This window comes from Oryctolagus cuniculus, chromosome 5 (assembly GCF_051225735.1).
Source record: "Oryctolagus cuniculus isolate XC-2025 breed Fujian yellow rabbit chromosome 5, ASM5122573v1, whole genome shotgun sequence".
Classification (NCBI taxonomy): Eukaryota; Metazoa; Chordata; class Mammalia; order Lagomorpha; family Leporidae; genus Oryctolagus; species Oryctolagus cuniculus.
This window is the reverse complement of record NC_142871.1, coordinates 17,489,993-17,514,147: the sequence shown is the minus strand read 5'-3', so window position 1 is coordinate 17,514,147 and position 24,155 is coordinate 17,489,993. Positions and strand designations below refer to the sequence as shown.

At 44.1% G+C, this 24,155-nt stretch overlaps 1 protein-coding gene across 7 annotated transcripts in view; it reads left to right on the top strand.

Moving 5' to 3' along the window:
• Positions 1 to 23,670, top strand: part of IYD (iodotyrosine deiodinase) — a 36,650-nt gene extending 12,980 nt beyond the window's left edge. For 2 of the 7 annotated variants that reach the window (XM_089333621.1, XM_089333622.1), the window contains exons 2-5: positions 2,645 to 2,705; positions 4,581 to 4,740; positions 8,891 to 9,047; positions 18,902 to 23,670. In XM_089333621.1, the coding sequence (XP_089189747.1) occupies positions 2,645 to 2,705; positions 4,581 to 4,740; positions 8,891 to 9,047; positions 18,902 to 19,084 (561 nt within the window). In that variant the 3' untranslated portion in view covers positions 19,085 to 23,670. The other 5 variants (XM_089333619.1, XM_089333620.1, XM_051854242.3 and 2 more) reach the window with 4 other exon arrangements.
• The last annotated feature ends 485 nt before the right edge of the window (positions 23,671 to 24,155 follow it).

Sequence of the window (24,155 nt, the reverse complement as noted above, 5' to 3'; positions counted from 1 at the left end):
AAATTTCACAGTTGATTATAAAAGTATGGGCTTCTTTTTAAAATACTCAGAATTTCTATTCACCTTAAATCTGTAGATTTGATATTTTTCATCAGTTCTGGGAAAATCTCAGGCACTATCTTTTCAAGTATTGTCTCTGCCACTTCCTCTTTCTTGCCTCCTTTGTTGACTATGCACAAATGTCTGTCAGACATTCTCACTCTACACTATTTTTTCTTGCTCTTTCTTCTATGCCTTCCATATTTTGGTGTCCCCCAGGTATTTTCTTCTGACTTATCTCCTGGTTCCTTGATTCTCTCATTATGTAGTCTAACCTGCTGGTAAACCCATTCATTAAGTTCTTAATTATATTATTTTTCAGTTTGAGAAATTCTGTTTTCTCATATTTTATATGTCATCTTTTGTCCTTTCTTATGTCCTACAGACTTGTATTAGTTTGTCAATAATTTCAATATTTGGAATCATTGAGCATCTGTCTGTATTTTTAAAAATTGATTCGGCTCTACTATACAGCAGTAAAAAAACAATGAAATCCGGTCATTTGCAACAAAATGGAGGAATCTGGAAAACATCATGCTGAGTGAAATAAGCCAGTCCCAAAGGGACAAATATCATATGTTCTCCCTGATCGATGACAACTAACCAAGCACCAAAAAGGAAACCTGTTGAAGTGAAATGGACACTATGAGAGACAGTGACTTGATCAGCCCTTGTCCTGACTGTTGATGAACAACTAACTTAATACTTTATCCCTTTTAGTATTTTTTTGTTCTACTTAATACTATTGATTGAACTCTGTAATTAATACACAATTATTCTTAGGTGTTGAAATTTAACTGAAAAGTGATCACTGTTAAATATAAGAGTGGGAATAAGAGAGGGAGGAGATGTACAATTTGGGACATGCTCAATCGGACTTACCCCTAATGGCGGAGTTAGAAACTTGCCAGGGGATTCCAATTCAATCCCATCAAGGTGGCATGTACCAATGCCATCTCACTAGTCCCAGTGATCAGTTTCAGTTTACAATTGATCACACTGATAGGACTAAAAGTCAAAGAGGTCACATAAACAAGACTAGTGTCTGCTAATACTAACTGATAGAATAAAAAAGGGAGTGAACTATCCAACATGGGAAGCGGGATGCACAGCAGACTCATAGAATGGCAGATGTCCTAAACAGCAGTCTGGCCTCAGAATCAGCCCTTAAGGTATTCGGATCTGGCAGAAGAGCCCATGAGAGTATTTTAGGCATGGAAAGCCAAGACACTCTGGCATAAAAAAAAAAAAAAAAAACCAAATGAAAGATCTCCATGAGTGAGATCTCAGCGGAAAGAACAGGCCATCAAAGAAGGAGGTACCTTTCTCTGAAGGGAGGAGAGAACTTCCACTTTGACCATGGCCTTGTCTAAATATGATCAGTCGGCGAACTCAAAAGGCCTCCGTAGCCTTGGCAACTCATGACAAGAGCCTCGGGTGATTACTGACGCCATAAACAAGAATGTCAATTTGTTAAGTCAGCAACAGGAGTCACTGTGCACTTACTCCTCATGTAGGATCTCTGTCCTTAATGTGTTGTACAATGTGAATTAATGCTATAACTAGTACTCAAACAGTATTTTATACTTTGTGTTTCTGTGTGGGTGCAAACTATTAAAATCTTTACTTAATATATACTAAATTGATCTTCTGTATATAAAGAGAATTGAAAATGAATCTTGATGTGAATGGAAGGGGAGAGGGAGTGGGATAGGGGAGGGTTGCGGGTGGGAGGGACGTTATGGGGGGGAAAAGCCATTGTAATCCATAAGCTGTACTTTGGAAATTTATATTCATTAAATAAAAGTTAAAAGAATAGATCGGAAAAAATTGATTCAGCTCTTCTTCATTCAAGAGATTGTTTCTTTATGTGACTGATTGCACTTGGTAATAATTAGACTTAAAATTATTTGTACAGTAGCATTTGCTTTTGCTAGGTCAACAGGCAAGTCCATTTTATTCCAAGGACAACTTTGAGGAAGGACCCACAAAACTAATGCAAACCCTCGAGAACTGATTCATTTGATTCTCTTTTTCCCTAAGAAGGGTCTTGGGGTCCTAGCTTATTAGGCTTCCCATGGTGTGTGGGCCTGGGTTTTATTTCCATTGCTTTTGAATCCCAAAAATGTGGAAAATTAAATGTGTGGGGATTGGCCAATGAGCACAATCGGGGAAACAGCTTTTCTGCTTATTTACCTGTAACTTCGTATTTTCTGTCCAGTTATGGTCTGGGAATTTTTTATTGTGCTGTCAGCTCAGTGATTTTTAAAAATCTTAAAACATACCTCATTTATGGTCTAAGTGGTTCTCAATGGATGCAAGCTTGTTTTGAATAACCTACTCAAACATCAGCAGAAATTTGAATTTCTTATATTTCTATAGGTAAGTTTTCTTTTTTTGCTTTATAACAAGCCTGGAGTTTGATGGATAGTCAAGATCAGTGGCCAGGACTCTGTAGATCTATTTTTTTATTTTAATGGATTTTTTCTTTTTGTTTTGCTTATATAAATTTACAACTTCAGAACTTTGTCTCCTTCTCCCCTGGTGTCCACCTATGACCAAGAAAATTCATCTAATTTGCTACCTTTCCTGGTCTTGTTTTTAGATGCCGATGATGTGGAGGAGCCTGAGGAGAATGTGGAACACATCCCATTCATCCACACCCGGTATTCTGAGAAGGAAATGGTTAAGAGGTCCCAAGAATTTTATGAACTTCTCAATAAGAGACGTTCGATCAGGTTCATAAGCAATGAGCAGGTCCCTATGGAAGTCATTGACAATGTCATCAAAGCTGCAGGTTTGTAGTTACACTCTGGGATTTTGAGAGTGTCAGGGGCCTTGCTAGTGAGAGCAATGTTGAAGTTCAAACACAATGACTAAGGCCAAGAGTGATATATTTATCTATAAAGTCTTACTGAGATGTTGAGTGACTGGCAGACCCATAATGGTTTCCACTTTACATTTTCACTATTAACAAATTTCTTGAAAGCAAATGTACTAATATTTCAAAATCTCTGAAACTTTTTGATTTTATGAAGTATTATTAAAAGCTAGGATTTCTGAACATGATTGGAAGATAAACATCTGTTTAACATTTTCCCCTTAAAACACACCACACATACACAATCATACACACTCATACACAAGCACACACAAACATTTACCTTTTGGGAAACAAATTTCTTATGTACATACCAGATGTTCCAGCATAGAAATCTAATGAACTAGCAAAATTTCCCCATGTGAACCAAAACAAGACAAACCCATTGTCATCATAAATTAGTATCTCCACAGAGGGGAGAAAAATAGAATTACAGAAAAGGAGTAGGAGCTATAAGAGAAAGCCCTTACATTTGTACTTGAGAGTCTCTTCTGATTGGAACCTTATTCCTACATAAGTCACGTTCATGTTCACTTGCAGAAATTATTGCATGTCTATCGGGTCCAGTTAAGAATAAAAATGCAGTAGACTGCTGAGTCCTTTAACAAAGCAACAGCAATTACTAAATTTCCCCTTTAGCTATATCTCTACCTATGAGTGTGCCCTTGTGATTTTTAAAGTAGACTTGGAGTAACTGAAAACACTGAGAGAAATCTATTTCTTCAGTTTAGAAATTCAAATATTAAGTGAGCAAATAAAATGAACATAAAGTCAACTAGAATCCCTCTGGGTAAAAATTTCCAGTTTGACTTGTGTTTTACAAGCCAGTGGGTATTAGGAGTGGTGTGAGACAGCAAACCCCAACAAGAGCTCATCGGCCTCATTCTTTCTGCAGGCAGAGTTGATTCCACTCAACCACTCAACAGGAAGGAAGAAACAGCCAAAAGTCGAGTTGAGTTCTACACTTGTAGAAATGTCCTGCAGCTAAATTTCTGTGTGTCTCTGTGGTACACCCAGGAACAATGGGCCCTCTCTAGGACTGAGGGGTGACACCAGGGTCAGAAGTGGTTCCAAGACCTCTCTAGGATCTCAAAGGGAATTCAACATCTTAGACAAGGGGTGCACCATGGAGCTTTGCCTTGGAATGCTGCACATATTAACACCTGGGGCCAAGCATTCCCCAACTCTGCATGTCCCCAGAAAGACCACAAATCCCACAGAGCCATACCCAGGGCTTTGACATAAGCACTAAACAAATTTCAACATTTCCAATGAGCTTCACAACTTTATCTTTTTTTTTTTCAAAAATATAAAAACGAATGGTGAATCTGGAGTATCAGAATCTCCCCTCCGAGTTTCTTCCCTTGGGTATGGTGCAGCTGTTCAGGGACATTTTCTCCCGCGTGACTTGAGTAGCAGGAGTTGGTCCTACAGCCCAAGAAGTCCTGGCCTTGCCCTCATGCGTTGGTTCAGAGACTCCCAAAGTGAGACTTGGTACACAGTGAACCGGAAGCTGCATGCCAGAGCCCACAGCCCAGCTCTTGGTTTCCCAGATGATCAAACTGATTTGAGCAAGGATGAAATATTCTATTTGCCTCTCGATTAATAACCCGTGCTTGCCTGCCATTTTCATTTCTGAGTTTCATCTACTGTGTAATAGGAACAGCCCCAAGTGGGGCCCACACAGAGCCCTGGACCTTTGTGGTGGTGAAGGACCCAGCCGTGAAACACCAGATCCGGGAAGTCATCGAGGAAGAGGAGGAAATAAACTACATGAGAAGAATGGGGCACCGATGGGTGGCAGACCTTAGGAAGCTGAGGTACAGCTCTGTTGGAAGGGGGGGCGTTTGGCTTGTTTTCTTGAAGTGCAACCACTGTCCCTGCAGTTTCCTGGTTGTGTTTTAAATGTTACATATATAAAAAAGCTTGATTTTGACTTTGGGAGGAATCATGAAGCTAGAGTCTTGCCGTGTGCGTGTTTTGTAGATAAACAGGGTCTGGTCCTGGTGACTGCTTCCTCAACAAGACTTTGAAGCAATCCTTCAGTTTTCACTCTTCTGAACACAAGACTGTGAAATGCTTCTCAAGATCTTGAACAAAGAAAATTGTTTTGTTAAAATGATCGGGTCTTCCGAACGACTTTGCTAAGCTGACTTCAGTTTCAGGGCAACTGTAGTAAAAGCAGAAATTTAGGGCAAGTGTTGGTAGCTTCGTGGGTGTCCCTGTCCCCAGGAAAGCAGTGTGGTAGACCCTAGTGTGACTCCTCTCACTGGGGGTGGGGGAGGCCTCAAAGGCGATCTCCTTCCCTGCCCAAGCTCCACTGAGGCTGCGCGTGAGGAGGGTTGGTGCTTGGAGCCACTGGCTCTGGCCTCCCAGAAGGCCCTGAGGGAGGGAGTGCGAGTCCTTGGCTCTCGGAATGTGGAGCACCTCATTCCTCCAGGACTCAGCAGAGGTTTCCTGTGGCCAGTTCTGGCACCTGCCATGCAACACTCCCCAGTGACTAAGAAAGGGAGACAGGATGGTAGTCCTGGGGGCACAGCGGGACTTCCTGCCCAGTGTTAGAGAGAGGGACAGGATGATGGGATGGCAGTCCTGGGGGCACAGCGGGACTTCCTGCCCAGTGTTAGAGAGAGGGACAGGATGATGGGATGGCAGTCCTAGGGGCACAGCAGGACTTCCTGCCCAGTGTTTTAGTGAGAAGTGGTAAGCTCTTTTTCCTTCATTTGACCCCAGGGTACAATTTTCTCCTAAGATATTTAAACCCTCTCAAAATTGATGTTTTACAGAACTGTAACTTATTACCAACCTGTGGAACAAGGACGAGGTATTAACGATGGATTTGCTAACCTTATTGAATATTCATGGGAGAAACTGGGGTAGATAAAAGTCAAGCTGCGTGTCTACACTTGGAGAGAAGTCCTACTCTGTGTATGAACCGTCCCTCCAGAATCCAATTCATCCCCTTACTTTCCTCAACAGCTAATTGCTCTCTCGTCTGTGCCCAGAGCACCTCATGTACCACTTCCATTGTTCATAGCACTTTAATTCTTGCTTCCTTTTTTTCTCATTTTATAGGCAACTTTTTAGAAATCTGTGTTGTACAACAAGTTACCCTTGAGAATCCTATTAAGTTATAGACTTTTTCTGGCAACCATACGTACAGATATACATGTGTGTATGTGCACACACACACACACAAACTCTGGGGTCCAGGGAGTTGGATTTAAAAAGCCTCACGTTGTACCACCCATGCCATGCTGATACACAGTATATAACAGAATAAATGCTTGTTGAATGGAACTGCAAATGGTCATGCACCTTGTCAGTGTTTCAGTCACTCTGAAACCCATAACTGTTGCTAGAGACTCAGGCCAGATCCAGCTTCCCTTTCCAATCTTACATCTCCATCTTACCAGCAGGAGCCCTCACCCCCATCAGAGGTGCAACTGTTAGCAAGTCCTTCTTTTCCTCTTCTTCTTTATCTCCTCCTCCTCTTCTCCTTCTCCTTCTTCTTTTAAAGATTTATTTTATTTACTTGAAAGACCGTTGCAGAGAGAGGTCTTCCATCCACTGGTTCACTTCCCAAATGGCCACAACTTCTGGAGCTGAGCCTGTCTGAAGCCAGGAGCCAGGAGCTTCTTCTGAGTCTCCTACATGGGTGCAGGGGCCCAAGAACTTGGGCCATCCTCCGCTGCTTTCCCAGGCGCACTAGCAGGGAGCTGGATCCAAAGTGGAGCAGCTCGGACTAGAACTGGCACCCATATGGGATGCCAGTGCTGTAGGCCAGGGTTTTAACCCACTGTACCACAGTGGGGGCTTCAACAAGTCCTTCTTTTAACAGAATTAATTCTTTGTTGTCTTTGTATTAGCTCTAATATGTCATAATGAATTCTTATACGACTGAATGAACCAAAATTCAAATATCAGTGCATGCTTAGGTAAAGTAAATTAGCACAAAAATCTAAAATAATTGACCTGCCTTAGAATATAGGCAAATTGCTTATTTAATTTTCACCTCCTATTTTGCAAATTTGTCTTATTTCCTCTCTCTCTCTCCCTCTATCAATATACATTTTATACAAAGCAATAACGCAAAAATTACAACTTTAAATCATGGAAAGATCATAGAGAATACAAGTTTATGTAATACAGCCTGGTCTGGGACATGCACAGCAGTCTCTTGATGACATCCACCTGCCTTGGGGCAGCAGCGTTAGGTGGTGGGTGGCTGGGTGGACATCAGAGCAACCTCCATGGTCTGCTCCACGTGCTAAAGGTGTGCCCTGCAGGGGGTGGGGCTGGAGAGTGAGTCAGGAAAGTGGATTAAAACTGGTTCTTCGGCACTGATGTTTCCAAGATTTGAAATTCTGATCTTTGTGGTGTTAAAAACTGTTACATAGAAGCAGACTTCAAAATCTTCGCAGAAAATTAAAAGTTTGTTTTGGTGCCAAGAATTTTGAAATCCATGCATAGCTTTTCATCATATGCATTATCTGTGAACTCTTTGGAGACCCCTTGTGTACATGCAACTTCTCTCACTGTTACAATAACCCCACAAGTGGGAGAACGATAGTCCGATTGCGAATGAGGAAGCTGAATCCTGAGAGGCCAAGGAGCTGCCCAGTGTGGCCCTGCAAGTGCAGCTCCTGAGCTGACCTCCTAACCCATTCCCATTCTCTCTGTGGGGAGAAAAGACTCGGCAACCGAGTAGCGGGACTGAGCTGGCTGGATGGTAAAGGCAGCTTTGGAGATGTGACATAGATCTCACTAGTGTAAGAAGAATCCCAGAAAGATGCACACGTGAGTTTAGTATGTTTAAAGAAGAGAAACTTACCTGGGATAAACACGAAATGATCGGTGACCATTTATTGCTAAATAATGGCATGATAGAGCTTAAGGAAAAATTCCAAAAATAGGATTGTAAGACTGTCGCTCCTTTGAATACCTGTGAGCAAATAAAACTTCCACTAAAATATATGGCACAGGTTAATGGGAAACAGAAAAAAAAAAATGCATGTTCTGAGCTAGAAAACACCAATTTCAATTCTGTGTTTGTGTCTCATGTAAACCGTCTCCTGTTCCCGCAGGAGTTCCCTTCCTTTCCCCAACCTGGGCGAGCAGCATCTGCCTTCTCCCTGGGATTGCAGTTCAATCTCTCAGTCTTCTTAGCCTCCCCTGGCCCGCTCCTGCGCTGCATTCTGCGGCCTCTCCCCTTCCAGGCTTTCCTTGCCCACCCTCCTGCAGGGCCTTTGTCAGGGTCTCCTGTGGTGTCTCTCCCACTGGGATGACTTTGTCATTGGTACCTCTCCCATACCACTGGATCCGCCTCTTTTTGAACCAGATTTGATCCTTGGAGGCCTCTGCTCAGAAGCTGTGACAGATCTCCATCGCCCACCCCATGAAGGCAGACCCTTGGGAGATGGGTGTGTCCTGGGCCAGCCCCCCCTTACCCCGGCATGCAGCACAGCCTCCAGCCCTCCGAAAAGTGCCTGACCTGCCGCGCATTCTCCATCGCAACACCACCTTCAAGGCCTGGGGTGCCCGTCCCCATCTTCCCGCAGCCCCACCCCAGGTCTTCAGAGCCTGGACTTGAAGTCACTTTCTAGAAATTTCTCCCAATCTTCCTCAAAATTAGTGTTTCAGTTTGGGGCTCCTCCTGATGCACTTGGTTTGTGTTGCTTTGATAGCACTTGGCAGGCTTCTCTGGGCTGTGTACAGTGCCTTCTGGGCTACAGAGGTCCTCCATGTACCCCATGGCAGCTTCCTGCTGCAGCATGCTGGGCCCTTATCAATTCAATGCTCTTGGGCAGCAGAAGATGAACAAGACCTAAACAAAAATCCTGTTCTTTTTTTTTTTCAACCTAAATATAAACAGCAAGTTCATGCATTTTTATTTTCATCGTAAGTAAACTAAGGCAGTGAAGAGAACAACAGCCAATATTCTCCATTATCTCTTCCCTCCCCAACCAGAACCAACTGGATTAAAGATTACTTGGACGATGCCCCTGTTCTGATTCTCATTTTCAAACAAGTACATGGCTTTACTGCAAAGGGCAAGAAAAAGGTGCACTATTACAATGAGATCAGCGTTTCCATCGCCTGTGGCATCCTGCTAGCTGCCCTGCAGGTATGTTTCCCTCCCACTGCGCCACGGGGGAGAAACAGGACTTGGGGGTGGAGGGGCACTATGGTGGCCCTATTAGCACATTTCATCAGAGTTTTCAAATCAGGGATGTTAGGAAACTTTATGCGAAGTTGAATGCTGGAGAAACTCCTAATGCTGGAGACCCCGGTGGGTGATTAGGAGGGTCCAACATGCTGGAATTCTTCTTGGAAATTCACTTGGAAAATCATTTCGGGTCCGAAGGATCGTCGTTCAGTTTGCCCTCATCTTAACAACCTGCAGCTTCAAGGGCTTCGGCAGACACACAAGAGCTTCAGAGGCTAAAAGTCCCCGAGACCCGCTCCCTGCCCGTGTCTACTGCCCCCCCCCCCGCAGCGGGGGAGGGGACGATGGCAAAGCTAGCAGTGGGGCTGCGCTGTCTTCCAGCGCCTTCCCTGACACGCTGACTTGGCGTTGTATGACTTAACACAGCTACGGGCTGGCATTTTCCTCTTATCTGCACAGCGGTGAGAGCAATGCTAACATGGGATAGAGCACAGTGCAGATGGGCCTCGCAAGCCATTCGATTCACTCGCGCAGCAGAAATTCTCGGAGCTCCCTCCGTGCGGCGGTCCCAGGGGTTGCTGGTGAACTGAGCGTTCTGCAGGGCTTTGGAGTCAGGGCTGGGGGTGGAGAGACGGCAAAAACGCAAAATAAACACAGCAGCGAAGATTATCAGCGCGAGTGGTCCTACTTTCGAGGGCCAGTCCATTCCGACACATACGAGCTGCTTCATCGTCTCAGACAAGTGTGTCCGCTGAGCAGCTCCCGGGGACACAGCCACCACTAGAGGCACGTGCTTTCAGATGACCGGCATCTACTTCCTAACTGCACCTGTGAGTCGGTGAACAAAGGGATCCCGAGTGGAGGCCACAGGTCCCGCGGTCCATCCAGGAGCAGCGAGGGCTCCCTGGAAGCTCGGCTCGCTGCTGCCCTCTAGCGCTTGCTGAGGCAAGTTGTGATCAGAGGGAGGAGAACACTGTGGGAGCCCCCTCCTCGCGTAGGGTGTGACCGGAATAAGCTGGCCTTGCAGGACTGGGCAGCTCCGGGGCCTCTTGCTGGTTCCTGGAGAAGGGTGGCCGGGGAAGTGCCTGGAAGCCTCACTTTGGACCCAAATGCTCGTTATTTGGAGGTCTGGGGAGAGATTGGTGGAGGATTTCCTTTATCCCCGGTGCATCCCGTAGCCACTGAGTCCTTTTTGATTGGGCGTGGGTGTTTTCATTCACCGTGATTCGCTGCTTCCCCTGCTGGCTCCACGGTCACAGAAGCGCTTGGCTATTGCTGTTATTTAGAATAAAACAGGCAAGCCTTGATCAGTGCATTAAATTCCAGGATCTAACAGTAGGTCTACAATTTTAAACATCATGATGACGATGATGATATTTCAAAATATCTGTAACGATTGTAACGTGATATGAAATATCTGTGAATTTTATTTGTGACAAAGTCATAGGTGTTACACAGACCTGCTGAATTCTATCTTTGGCCCTTTTTGATCTGAGGATTTCAGGTTAAAGAACTCCTGATCTGTCAGAAGATCAAAGTGCTAGCATCCCGAGAGAGTGGAAGATGCAATAGTAAAAGAAGTTATCTCAAAGAGAAGGGTTATCTAACATGTTCTGTATGTTCACAGATTTCTTTTTTTTTTTTTTTTTTTTTTTTTTTAAACTTTTATTTAATGTATATAATTTTCCAAAGTACGACTTATGGATTACAATGGCTTCCCCCCCATACCGTCCCTCCCACCCACAACCCTCCCCTTTCCCACTCCCTCTCCCCTTCCATTCACATCAAGATTCATTTTCGATTATCTTAATATACAGAAGATCAGCTTAGTATACATTAAGTATGGATTTCAACAGTTTGCTCCCACACAGAAACATAAAGTGAAAAATAATAGATGATTTTTTTTTAAATGATGATGAAATCAGATCAGACCTATTGTCATGTTTAATCCCAGTGAGAGTCAAGTTGGGAATTGATAATTTCTTTTTTTCTTTTCTTTTTTTTTTTTTACAGAAGATCAGTTTAGCATGCATTAAGTAAAGATTTCAACAGTTTGCACCCCCATAGAAACACAAAGTGAAATATATTGTTTGAGTACTCGTTATAGCATTAAATCTCAATGCACAGCACATTAAGGATAGAGATCCTACATGAGGAGTAAGTGCACAGTGACTCCTGTTGTTGACTTTACCAATTGACACTCCTGTCTATGGCATCAGTAATCTCCCTATGCTCCAGTCATGAGTTTCCAAGGCTATGGAAGCCCTCTGAGTTCTCCGACTCTTATCTTGTTTAGACAAGACAAGGTCATAGTCAAAGTGGAGGTTCTCTCCTCCCTTCAGAGAAAGCTACCTCCTTCTTTGATGACCTGTTCTTTCCACTGGGATCTCACTCGCAGAGATCTTTTGCCAGAGTGTCTTGGCTTTCCATGCCTGAAATACTCTCATGAGCTCTTCAGCCAGCTCTGAATGCCTTTAGGGCTGATTCTGAGGCCAGAGTGCTATTTAGGACATCTGCCATTCTATGAGTCTGCTGAGTATCTCACTTCCCATGTTGGATCACTCTCCCCTTTATTTACTCCATCAGTTAGCATTAGGAGGTACTAGACTTGTCTATGTGCTCCCTTAGACTCCCAGTCCCTTCACCATGACCAACTGTTAACTGAAACTGATCACCTGGAACAGTGAGATGGCATTGGTACATGCCACCTCGATGGGATTGAATTGGAATCCCCTGGTATGCTTCCAACTCCACCACTTGGGGCAAGTCAGCCTGAGCATGTCCCAAATTATACATCTCTTCCCTCTCCCATTCCCACCACCATGTTCAACAGGGATCACATTTCAGTTAATTTTCAACACTTAAGAATAACTGTGCATCAATTACAGATCTAAACCAGTCATATTAAGTAGAACAGATAAAAAAACTACTAAGAGGGATAATGTATTAAGTTGTTCATTAACATTCAGGGCCATGCTGATCAAGCCACCATTTCCCATAGTGTCCACCTCACTCCAACAGGTTTCCCTCTTGGTGTTCAGTCAGTCGTCACCGATCAGGGAGAACATATGGTATTTGTCCCTTTGGGACTGGCTTACTTCACTCAGCATGATGTGTTCCAGATTCCTCCATTTTGTTGCAAATGACTGGATTTCGTTGTTTCTTACTGCGGTATAGTATTCTAAAGAGTACATATCCCATAATTTCTTTATCCAGTCTATCGTTGATGGGCATTTAGGTTGGTTCCAGGTCTTAGCTATTGTGAATTGAGCTGCAGTAAACATTAGGGTGCAGACCTCTTTTTTGTTTGCCAATTTAAATTCCTTTGGGTAAATTCCAAGGAGTGGGATGGCTGGGTCGAGCGGTAGGGTTATCTTCAGGTTTCTGAGGAATCTCCAGACTGACTTCCATAGTGGCTTGACCAGTTTGCATTCCCACCAACAGTGGGTTAGTGTCCCTTTTTCCCCACATCCTCGCCAGCATCTGTTGTTGGTAGATTTCTGCATGTGAGCCATTCTAACCGGGGTGAGGTGAAACCTCATTGTGGTTTTGATTTGCATTTCCCTGATTGCCAATGACCTTGAACATTTTTTCATGTGCCTGTTGGCCATTTGGATTTCCTCTTTTGAAAAATGTCTATTGAGGTCCTTGGCCCATCTCTTAAGTGGGTTGTTGGTTTTGTTTTTGTGGAGTTTCTTGATCTCTTTGTAGATTCTGGTTATTAACCCTTTATCTGTTGCATAGTTTGCAAATATTTTTTCCCATTCTGTCGGTTGTCTCTTCACTCTCCTGACTGTTTCTTTTGCAGTACAGAAACTTCTCAATTTGATGCAATCCCAATAGTTGATTTTGGCTTTGACTGCCTGTGCCTCCCGGGTCTTTTCCAGAAATTCTTTGCCTGTGCCAATATCTTGAAGGGTTTCTCCAATGTTCTCTAGTAACTTGATGGTGTCAGGTCGTAGATTTAGGTCTTTAATCCATGTTGAGTGGATTTTTGTGTAAGGTGTAAGGTAGGGGTCTTGCTTCATGATTCTGCACGTGGAAATCCAATTTTCCCAGCACCATTTATTGAATAGACCGTCCTTGCTCCAGGAATTAGTTTTAGATCCTTGATCAAATATAAGTTGGCTGTAGATGTTTGGGTTGATTTCTGGTGTTTCAATTCTGTTCCATTGGTCTATCCATCTGTTTCTGTACCAGTACCATGCTGTTTTAATTACAACTGCCCTGTAGTATGTCCTGAAATCTGGTATTGTGATGCCTCCGGCTTTGTTTTTGTTGTACAAGATTGCTTTAGCTATTCGAGGTCTCTTGTGCCTCCATATAAATTTCAGCACCATTTTTTCCAGATCTGAGAAGAAGGTCTTCGGTATCTTGATTGGTATTGCATTGAATCTGTAAATTGCTTTTGGGAGAATGGACATTTTGATGATATTGATTCTTCCAATCCATGAGCATGGAAGATTTTTCCATTTCTTGGTATCCTCTTCTATTTCTTTCTTTAAGGTTTTGTAATTTTCATCGTAGAGATCTTTAACGTCTTTGGTTAAGTTTATTCCAAGGTATTTGATTGTTTTTGTAGCTATTGTGAATGGGATTGATCTTAGAAGTTCTTCCTCAGCCATGGCATTGTCTGTGTATACAAAGGCTGTTGATTTTTGTGCATTGATTTTATACCCTGCTACTTTGCCAAACTCTTCTATGAGTTCCAATAGTCTCTTAGTGGAGTTCTTTGGGTCCCCTAAATACAGAATCATGTCATCTGCAAAGAGGGATAGTTTGAGTTCTTCCTTCCCAATTTGTAGCCCTTTAATTTCTTTTTCTTGCCTAATAGCTCTGGCTAGAACCTCCAGAACTATATTGAATAGCAGTGGTGAGAGTGGGCATCCCTGTCTAGTTCCAGATCTCAGTGGAAATGCTTCCAACTTTTCCCCATTCAATAGGATGTTGGCTGTGGGTTTTTCATAGATTGCTTTGATTGTATTGAGGAATGTTCCTTCCAAACCCAGTTTGCTTAGAGTTTTCATCATGAAGGGGTGTTGTATTTTATCAAATGCTTTCTCGGCATCTATTGAGATAATCATATGGTTTTTCTTCTGCAGTCTGTTAATGTGGTGTATCACATTGATTGTCTTGCGCACATTAAACCATCCCTGCATACCAGGGATAAATCCCACTTGGTCTGGGTGGATGATCTTTCTGATGTGTTGTTGCATTCTATTGGCGAGAATTTTATTGAGGATTTTTGCATCTATGTTCATCAGGGATATTGGTCTGTAATTCTCTTTCAGTGCTGCATCTCTTTCCGGCTTAGGAATTAAGGTGATGCTGGCTTCATAGAAAGAATTTGGGAGGACTCCCTCTTCTTCGATTGTTCTGAATAGTTTGAGAAGAATTGGAGTTAGTTCTTCTTTAAACGTCTGGTAGAATTCAGCAGTGAATCCATCTGGTCCTGGGCTTTTCTTTGTTGGGAGGGCCTTTATTACTGTTTCAATTTCTGTCTCAGTTATGGGTCTGTTTAGGTTTTCGATGTCTTCCTGGTTCAATTTAGGCAGGTTGCATGTGTCCAGGAATCTATCCATTTCTGATAGGTTTCCCTGTTTGCTGGCATACAAGTCCTTGTAGTAATTTCTGATGATTCTTTTTATTTCTGTGGTGTCTGTTGTTACATTTCCTTTTTCATCTCTGATTTTATTGATTTGGGTCTTTTCTCTTCTTTTTTTAGTTAGTTGGGCCAATGGGGTGTCAATTTTGTTTATTTTTTCAAAAAACCAGCTCTTCGTTTGGCTGATTTTTTGTAATGTTTTTCTTGATTCAATCCTGTTGATTTCTTCTCTGATTTTAATCATTTCTCTTCTCCTACTAGATTTGGGTCTGATTTGCTGTAGGTTTTCTAGATCCTTGAGGTGAATTGAAAGCTCATCTATTTGGTGTCTTTCCAATTTCTTGATGTAGGCACCTATTGATATAAATTTTCCTCTTAACACTGCTTTTGCTGTGTCCCATAAGTTTTGGTATGTTGTGCTGTTATCCTCATTTACTTCCAGAAAGTTTTTGATTTCTCGTTTAATTTCTTCTATGACCCATTGTTCATTCAGGAGCATGTTGTTCAATCTCCATGTGTTTGCGTGTGCTCTAGGGATTCCTGAGTTACTAATTTCCAACTTCATTCCTTTATGGTCTGAGAAGCTGCATGGTATGATTCTAATTCTTTTGAATTTTCTGAGACTTGCTTTATGGCCTAGTATGTGGTCAATCCTAGAGAAGCTTCCATGTACTGCTGAGAAGAATGTAAAATCTTTAGCTGTAGGATTGAAAGTTCTGTATATATCTGTTAGATCCATTTGGGCTATAGTGTCGTTTAAATCTACTGTATCCTTGTTGATCTTCTGTCCGGATGATCTGTCTATTTCTGAGAGTGGAGTATTGAAGTCCCCCAGTACTACTGTATTGGGGTCTAAGTCTCCCTTTAAGTCCGTTAATAAATCTTTTAGATAAACTGGTGCCCTGTAGTTAGGTGCATATACATTGATAATTGTTATATCTTCCTGTTGAATTGATCCCTTAATCATGATATAGTGTCCCTCTTTGTCTCTCTTAACAGTTTTTGTGGTAAAGTTTATGTTGTCCGATATTAAGATGGCTACGCCCGCTCTTTTTTCATTTCTGTTGGCATGGTATATCTTTTTCCAGCCTTTCACTTTCAGTCTGTATGGATCTTTGTTGGAAAGATGTGTTTCTTGTAAGCAGCAAATAGATGGGTTTTGTTCCTTAACCCAATCAGCCAATCGGTGTCTTTTAACTGGACAGTTCAGGCCATTCACGTTCAATGTGACTAATGATAAGTGGTAACTTTGCCCTGCCATTTGCCAAAGATAAGTTCTAATATATGCTTTGAATTCCCTGTGATCTTTTGCTGTGAGGTTTCCTTCCTTGGTTTCCTTCCTTTACCTTCTTTCATATTGATGACCGTGTTTCTGTGTTTCTGTGTGTAACACATCTTTAAGCATCTTTTGCAGGGCTGGACGAGTGGCAACAAATTCTTTCAATTTCTGTTTGCAATGAAAAGTCTTTATTTCACCTTCATTCACAAATGATAGCTTTGCAGGATATAATATTCTGGGCTGGCAGTTGTTCTCTCTTAGTACCTGGGCTATATCTCGCCATTCCCTCCTAGCTTTTAGAGTTTCTGATGAGAAGTCAGCTGTGAGTCTGATTGGAGATCCTCTGAGAGTAATCTGACGTTTCTCTCTTGCACATTTTAGGATCTTTTCTTTATGTTTCACTGTGGAGAGTTTAATTACAACGTGTCGTGGTGAGGATCTCTTTTAGTCGTGTTTATTAGGGGTTCTGTGGGCTTCCTGTACTAGGATTTCTCTGTCCTTCTCCAAACCTGGGAAATTTTCTGCTAATATCTCACTAAAAAGGCCTTCTAATCCTTTCTCCCTCTCCATGCCTTCAGGAACTCCTAGAACCCGAATGTTGGGTTTTTTAATAGTATCCTGAAGATTCCCAACAATATGTTTCAGATTTCTAATTTCCTCTTCTTTTCTTTGGTCTGACTGTATCCTTTCCTGTTCTCTGTCTTCTAAGTCCGATATTCTCTCTTCTGCTTCACCCATTCTGTTTGTAAGGCTCTCTATTGTGTTTTTCATTTGATCTATTGAATTCTTCACTTCAGTCACTATCACAGTTTCCTGTTGTACTAGTTGTTTTGTTTCATTTTGATTCCTCCTTAATATTTCATTTTCACGAGAGAGATTTTCTATCTTGTCCATTAAGGATTTGTGTAGTTCCAGAATTTGTTTTTGAGAACTTCTTAATGTTCTTATCAATTTTTTGAGATCTGCTTCTTGCATTTCTTCTATGTCATCATCTTCATAATCTTGAATTGGGGTGTCTTTTTCATTTGAGGGCTTCATGGTGACTTCCTTGTTTTTATTACCTCGGTTTTTGCATTTGTTATTTGGCATATTGGAGATATTTGGTTTCTTCACTGTGGTGCTTTTTCTTGTTATACTATGACTCTAGATTAAGTGGACTATCTGTTTTTGATGGAGCCTTAGGGCTTGAGATGGGTGTGGCCTGAGAGCTCTGTTTGTTGTGCCAAAGGTGACACTCCCAGGTTAGGCGTGGTAAATCTCTCTCTCTCTCTCTCTCTCTCTTTTTTTTTTTTTTTTGATTCAAAAGGGAAGTAATTCCGCACAGCTGAACGAAGTTGGAGGTAGTTAGCAGGCAAATGATATACCCACAGGAGCCAGAGATCGGAAGCTCTTTCCCAAGATCCCCACAGGGAATCTGTTCAGCCCTCAGAGTGGGCTCAAATTCTCCTTCAGCCTCCCACTGGGTTGCCAAAGTTACGGAATTGTAGCGTCTCTGGAGAGTGCTCACGTGAATTCCGTGAGTTCTCTCCCCCACCGTCTCTTTTTTCACAGTCTCAGTTCAGTAGCACCACAAATTTACTAGCTCCTAATCTCCTGTTAATTCGCCCCGCCCAGAGTCAGGTTTTTCTGCTAGGCTCAGGGCCGGTGCAGACCTGAGGTCGCTCTGCTTATGACGTATGTCCAAGATGGCGCCTGCTCTTTGTCTTGCTCGCCCTTGAGAGGTGAGCGGAGAGAGAGAAACCCGTGTCCGTACTAGTCACCCTTTTTTTTTTTCTCTCTCTCTCTCTCTCTCTTCCAGTTAGCCTTGTGAACTTCCCCCCCCGGGGGTCGTTCCCTCTAGTCTCCTCTCTCCGCTTGCCTGCCGGTGTCTCGGGCTATTGAGGTTCGGCTCACCTCGCGTTCCAGCGCTGGTGTGTTGAGTCTGCCGCTGATGTCCCGAACTGTGGGCTCCCACGCTCTCCACGCAGGTCCGCTGTGAGTCACGCGTTCCGGAAGAGTTTCTTCTGCTGTTTCCTCCCCTACTCTTCCTTGAACCTGCAGTATCTCCACTTTTATTAAACTATCTCTCCCCAGACTATCAGTGTGCTCCCTTCCTATTCCGCCATCTTGCCGGAAGCCCTCATGTTCACAGATTTCTAAGACATCCAAAATTCAGTATAGAACAAAAGCTGTGTTTTCAAGGAGGATCAAAATATAAAATCACACCGAATTAAGATGTAAATATTTTCTCAATGAGAAGGTCACGATTTACCCATTCCAAATTCAAACAATATGAGCAGATATGATAAAGGATGAGACACACCATGATGAAGTAGAGCTGATCTTAGCCTGTAGAGGAAGAAGAAAGACATATATTTTTCATGCCTATGTTCTTGAGAACGGTAGCTGAGGCATTGTAAAACTCTGGAAATCAAGGCAGATGATGATATAGCATGAGAGCCCTTCAGGACAGATCCTAGAGGTGGTCCAAAGCCAACATTGTATCTATTGGTAACAGATCACAGTCAGGGAGCTGGAATTCAGAAAAGAGTATTTAGTAGGAACACTGTGAAAGAGGTAGGGCTAGGAGGATTGCTCTTATCATTTCAGTAGTGCACCAAGTTGTAGACCGAGCCCTTAGCTAAAGGGAATTTTCTGCTGTTTGCCAGCCCTTTGGTGTGGTTGGATCCCTAAATTTCTAACTACAAAATACCCATTCTTATTTCTTATGCAGCTTTGGAAAATAAGATTAGTATTTTCTTCTTCTAGAAGCTTCCAGCTGCAGAGGGTGGGGAGGTCGGGGAGTGGAGGCAGGAGCTGAGATGCTCATCGCCTGAGCTGGCAGCCTCCTTGCTGCCCAACTTGAGGGAAACGACAGAGCAGGCAGGTGTAGCAGGGCTGTGCTCTTGCCTGCAGACTAAAGTGCATTCTCTTCCGGTTCCGTTGTAGAATGCAGGGCTGGTGACCGTCACCACCACTCCTCTCAACTGTGGGCCTCGTCTGAGGGCGCTCCTGGGCCGCCCCGCCCATGAAAAGCTGCTGATGCTGCTCCCTGTGGGGTACCCCAGCAAAGAGGCCACGGTGCCCCACTTCACACGGAAGTCCCTGGATCAGATCATGGTGACTGTGTAGGAAGGAGCCCCTCAGGAGACGCCGGTGGATGCCGCCTGGCTCCTCCCTCCGGCTCTCTCCTGCCCCTCTCAGCCCTCCTGGCTGCTGTTCCTTGGGTGTCAGTGTCCTGAGTGCACCATTTCACAGGGTGGCTACTCTGGTGTCAAGAAAGCTTCCCACGCCGTCCAGCACGCCGGGCCAGATATGCCTCATTTTCAATGGACTGCGTGAGTGGGGAACAAAGAGAACAAAAGATCCTTGGCTATGAGCTTCTGTTACTCATCCACTTTGCAAACGTATGAACATTTTTACCAAGAACTCGCCTTGGAATTCATTTTTAAAATCACTCTGGAAAAGCCCTGGTGACGTTGCTGTTACTTCTTTAACAACTCATATGGAGTCACATCTCAATATTACCTCCGTGAGTCGTGTCCATGAGCCAAAGGTGGCCGCGGGTTGTAGGGGTCAAGCACTAGAGCAGCCTAGGTTCCCACTCCTGCTCTGCCAGGCTTCTCAGGGGGGAAAATCCTCATTTCTATGGTGACCTTAGGTGGAAGTATAAAATGGGGTTAACCATACTTCCTCCCTCCAGTTGCTCTAACAAATTCTCAGAAACTTGGAGACCTGGGGCTTGTGAACAATAGAAAGAGTGGGCTGCAGACTGCTGACCTCTCATTGCGTCCTCACAGGTGGCAAGAGGGTCAGAGGAGTCGCCAGCATGTCTCCTTAAGGGCACCAGTCCCCTGCGCGAAGGCTTTGCTCTTGGGACCTAGTCACCTCCTCGCAGCCTCACCTCCCAACACCGTCATGTCACACTGGGGTTGGGAAATTTCACCGTGAAATTTGAGGGCACCCATGTAGGCCACTGTGTCCCCTCGTGGGGTTGGCATCCTGCTTGGTACACAGCTGAGGATAAGGTGATGATGGTGGATACTGTTGCCACCACTGCCATTGTGGGACAACCCTGCTTTGGGATCCAGGTGAGAAAGGGACAGAGGTGGGCGAGAGGCTCCCCACCCCCGCAGAAGCCTGGTGGTGGCAGAGAGCTCCCCTGGAGACACTGCCACTGGGAACCTGAAATCTTGTTTTTCCTCTGTGCTGTTAGATTATTTGTATCTGTTTGCGGGCATGTTTAAAATTTTCATTAAAAAAAAATTGGAGGCACCAGTGTTGTGGCGCAGTGGGTTAAGCCATCACCTTGAACACCAGCATCCCATACGGAGCAGTGGTTCCTGGTTGCTCTGCTTCTGAGCCAGCTCCCTGCTAATATGCTTGGAAAAAAAGAGGAAGGTGGCCCAAGTATGTGGTCCCTGCACCCACGTGGGAGACCCAGAAGGAGCTTCAGGCTTCTGGTTTCAACCCTGCCCAGCTCCAGCCATTATGACCATTTGGAGAGGGAACAAGTGGATAGAAGGCCTCTCTCTCTCTCCCTCTCCCTCTCCCTCTCCCTCTCCCTCTCCCTCTCCCTCTCCCTCTCTCTGTCACTCTGCCTTTCAAATAAATAAATCTTTAAAAAGTGGCCATGGAGAAGCTGGCCACCACTGGGAAGGCCTAGCACAGCATTAGTAACAGGGTGGATGACATTGAGAGCCCTGTTGGGGTACACTAGGACACACTCATCACCACTTCTGGAGTGTTCCTGCCATAAATGTCTGCATAGAAAAGAACCAAGCCTCCACCCTGAACTTCTGATTTACAATCAAGGAGAAGTTTAGAGAAACCAGTTAATTTCCTGGTTGAAATCCTCGGCGTGTGGATCATTCTGCAGGAAGTGGGACTGGACTCCTTCTGTGGTCAGTGTCACCAAAGGAAAAACACTAGGGGACACGTCCCAACCTTGCTACTCAAAGTGTGGTCCTCGGCCAGTGCAAGTTTCTTAGAATGAGAGACTCTTGGGCCCCACCCGGCCCTGTGGGATTCAGACGTGCATGGACCAGCCTCTCTGGTGACGTGCATGTAAGACAGAGAGGGAGAAGCCCTGCTGCAGGTAGCTGGAGACATGACCTCCACATGCAAAGGATGAACCTTGACCGGAGTCAAGAACAAGAAGACAACCAGGACTCTCAAAATGAACTTGGAGTTGGGTGACGGTGCAGCTGTGTGAGACGTGCATGGTGAAGTATGAGTGATGGAACACCGTATCTGCAATTCCCTTAGAAGAAGAGTGGTGTGTGTGGCTGTGTGTTGAGAGAGAGAGAGAGAGCGCTGATCCAGCAAACTGTTAGATGCAGCGTGCCAGATTTTCATCAGACTCTTATTTTAGCTTTTCTCTGTGTGTGAAATTTTTCAATGTATGAAGCTAAAGGAACAAAAGAACACCTAGAGTCCAAGGGATGGCAACACCGCACGTAAGTGGGCAGTCCATTCAATCACGTAAACCGTCTGAAAGGCCCCCTGAGCCCTGCATCAGGCTTAGAGATGCACCCAAGGCAGCAGATTTCATGCCTGTGTCATGGAATTATCTTGGAATGGCCCCAGTTAGCTGCATCTGAGATGAGAAAACGGGAAACATAGGAGCTGCCAGGCCAGCAACTCACCTCACTGGCAGGGCAGTGCCGCAGGGGAAGGGACCCTGGAAGCAATGTAAAATCCAGAAGGGAACATCTCCCAGGGGCAGGAACGTGTGACAAGCCTGCTGCCTGAGCATGCTCCACACTGACTTCACATCAGGGCGGGTCAGGCAGCTCCCAGCAGGTACAGTATCTAACAAGCTAAGGGTAATGCTATTCCTTCCCTCTGCAGCCCCAAGCTCTTATTAACCTCCTTTCACATGTTCATTCAATGCAGTCATGTGACAACCGTGTTCAAAGTTGGACACCGTGGTCTGGGAGGCTTGGAGAGTCTGTTATAGTTTCTAGGCCTCAAAATGGGGAGCTATGGAATGATTTCATCACCGCCAGGAGAAAAACTTCATCGTGAAACTTGGATATGGTTTGTGTCTCGCCCATAGGTTTCATTCAAAGGTGCCACTTGGCCAAGAGGGAAACTTCACTTAGGGGAGTTAGGTCCATATTAGCATGGACAGGACAGTGTTTCGTCACAGTCACCCACCAGGGAGTTGACAGAGCACAGGGAGTTGACAGAGCACAGGGAGACCAGAGAGCACCCTGCTTGGGTGGCCACAGCTAATGTCCAGGGCATCCAGGAGCAGGAGGCAGAACATCGAAGGAGAACAGTATCCAAAGCTGAGATTCAGTACAGGAAGAGAGGTTGCTCTAATGGAGTGTGAGATGCCGTTAGCCCACTTTGGAAATCCTAAAAGGTCACAAGGAAGGGGAATGGCTTTGTTCTTGTGACTTGAGAATCTTGGGTCAGGGCCAAATGTTCAGGATTAAAATGCCATGAGAGCAGGATGGAATTATGTTAGCCATTTCTTTAGGGTGCCAAATAAATGCAGAAGCCAATGAGGTCATAGAGGAAGTTAGCCAAGCCAGGTGGAGTTGCCAACTTCCTTCTATTAACTAAAAATAAGAACTTAGAGGTATATGGGATGAAGATTTTAAAATCACACTTCCCTGAAGGGTGCCAACTGGGCACTTCCTGTTGTCATGGTAACCCAGGCAGTGCTCAGGCTGTCCACTCTTCAGCAATGGAGTTCTGGAACATTCTCTGGCTCCAGGTCACCTTGGCTCTGTGAAGCTGTAGTGTGGTCCTCAGCTCCTGATGCAGCAGGTTTAAATCCTTGAGGCAGTAAATCTGCGCTGTTTTTCAGTACATGACTCTCCAAGTCTGGGACTATTTAGAATTAGATACTGAGATGAGAAAATAAATATAATATCGCTACCTTCATGTTAAGGGTAGTGCTCCATTTTGCATTACCGTAAGGAAATAACTTGAGGCTGTGTGACTTTATAAAGAAAAGAGGCTTTCTCAGCTCAGGGATCTGCAGGTTCAAAGACCTGCATCTGGTGATGGCCTTCCTGCTGGTGTAGTCCCAGGGCAGCACAGAGCACCCCATGGTAAGAGACAGGGAGTGCACCTGCGTGTGTGTGTGTCTCTCTGGTCTTTCCCCTCTCATTGTGAAGCCACCTAGACCCAGTCATGGTCATGGAGCTCCACCCTGATGACCTAACCCAGTCCTGACCACCTCCCAAAGGGCCCCCTCTAAACATCGTGGTCGATTAAAGCTTTACTGTGGGGACTGAATTTCAGCTCAAACTCTTGAAGGAAGCACTCAAACCGTATCCAAACCATAGCATTAAATTTAAGAACAATTTTGTGCATGTTTCTTATGTAAGTAATTTGAATATTTTAAAAGCTTGTGATTCCAATTTAAAATGTGAAATTGATTTTAGGCTTGTGATTTTAAGTTGATGGGCATACAAATATTGACATAGCTCATTAACATTATTAGAATAGAATCACTCTATTTATGGATTTAATTTACCGGATTTAGTAGAGATTTTTTATGTATATAAAATAGTCTGCCTTAATTGGATATAAAAGTGTCATGTCAATTATTTAAATGCTAACTAGGAAACCAAATGTGATAAATTTAAGCAAGGAGTTTGAAATGTTTAAGCGATTTTAATAAACAGAGCTTGTAAATGAGCTTGATGGTTTAAAGGAGTTTAGCTTATTCCATTAGAGTTGGCCAAGCATTAATCACAGCCCCTCTTCACCAAAAGAGTAGTTTCATTTTATTTAAGTTGACTATATTTATAAACAACAACAAAATGTGAGCTCCAGGTCTGTTTTCATCCATTTTGTGTTGCTATAACAGAATACCACAGACTGGGTGATTTATAAGCAGCAGAAACTTGTTTGGTTTATGGTTCTAGAAGCGGAGGGGCTGCATCTGGTGAGGGTCCTTTGGCTGCATTGTAACAGGGCAGGAGACATCATTTGGGCAAAAGAGCTCGAGAGGGCCTCACAGCCTCAAGCCTTTTATGAGTGGCATTGATCTATCCATGAGGGCGGAGCCCTCATGGCCCGAACACTTCCCATTGGGCCCCACCTCCCAATGGCTGCACTGGGGATTGAGTCTCCAACACAAACCACAGTAAGGCCAGAACGTTTTTGGCAGAAAGTAACAAACAAACAGAAAACCCCAACTGTACTGTCTTAAACACTCAACTGCTTTCACCACTCA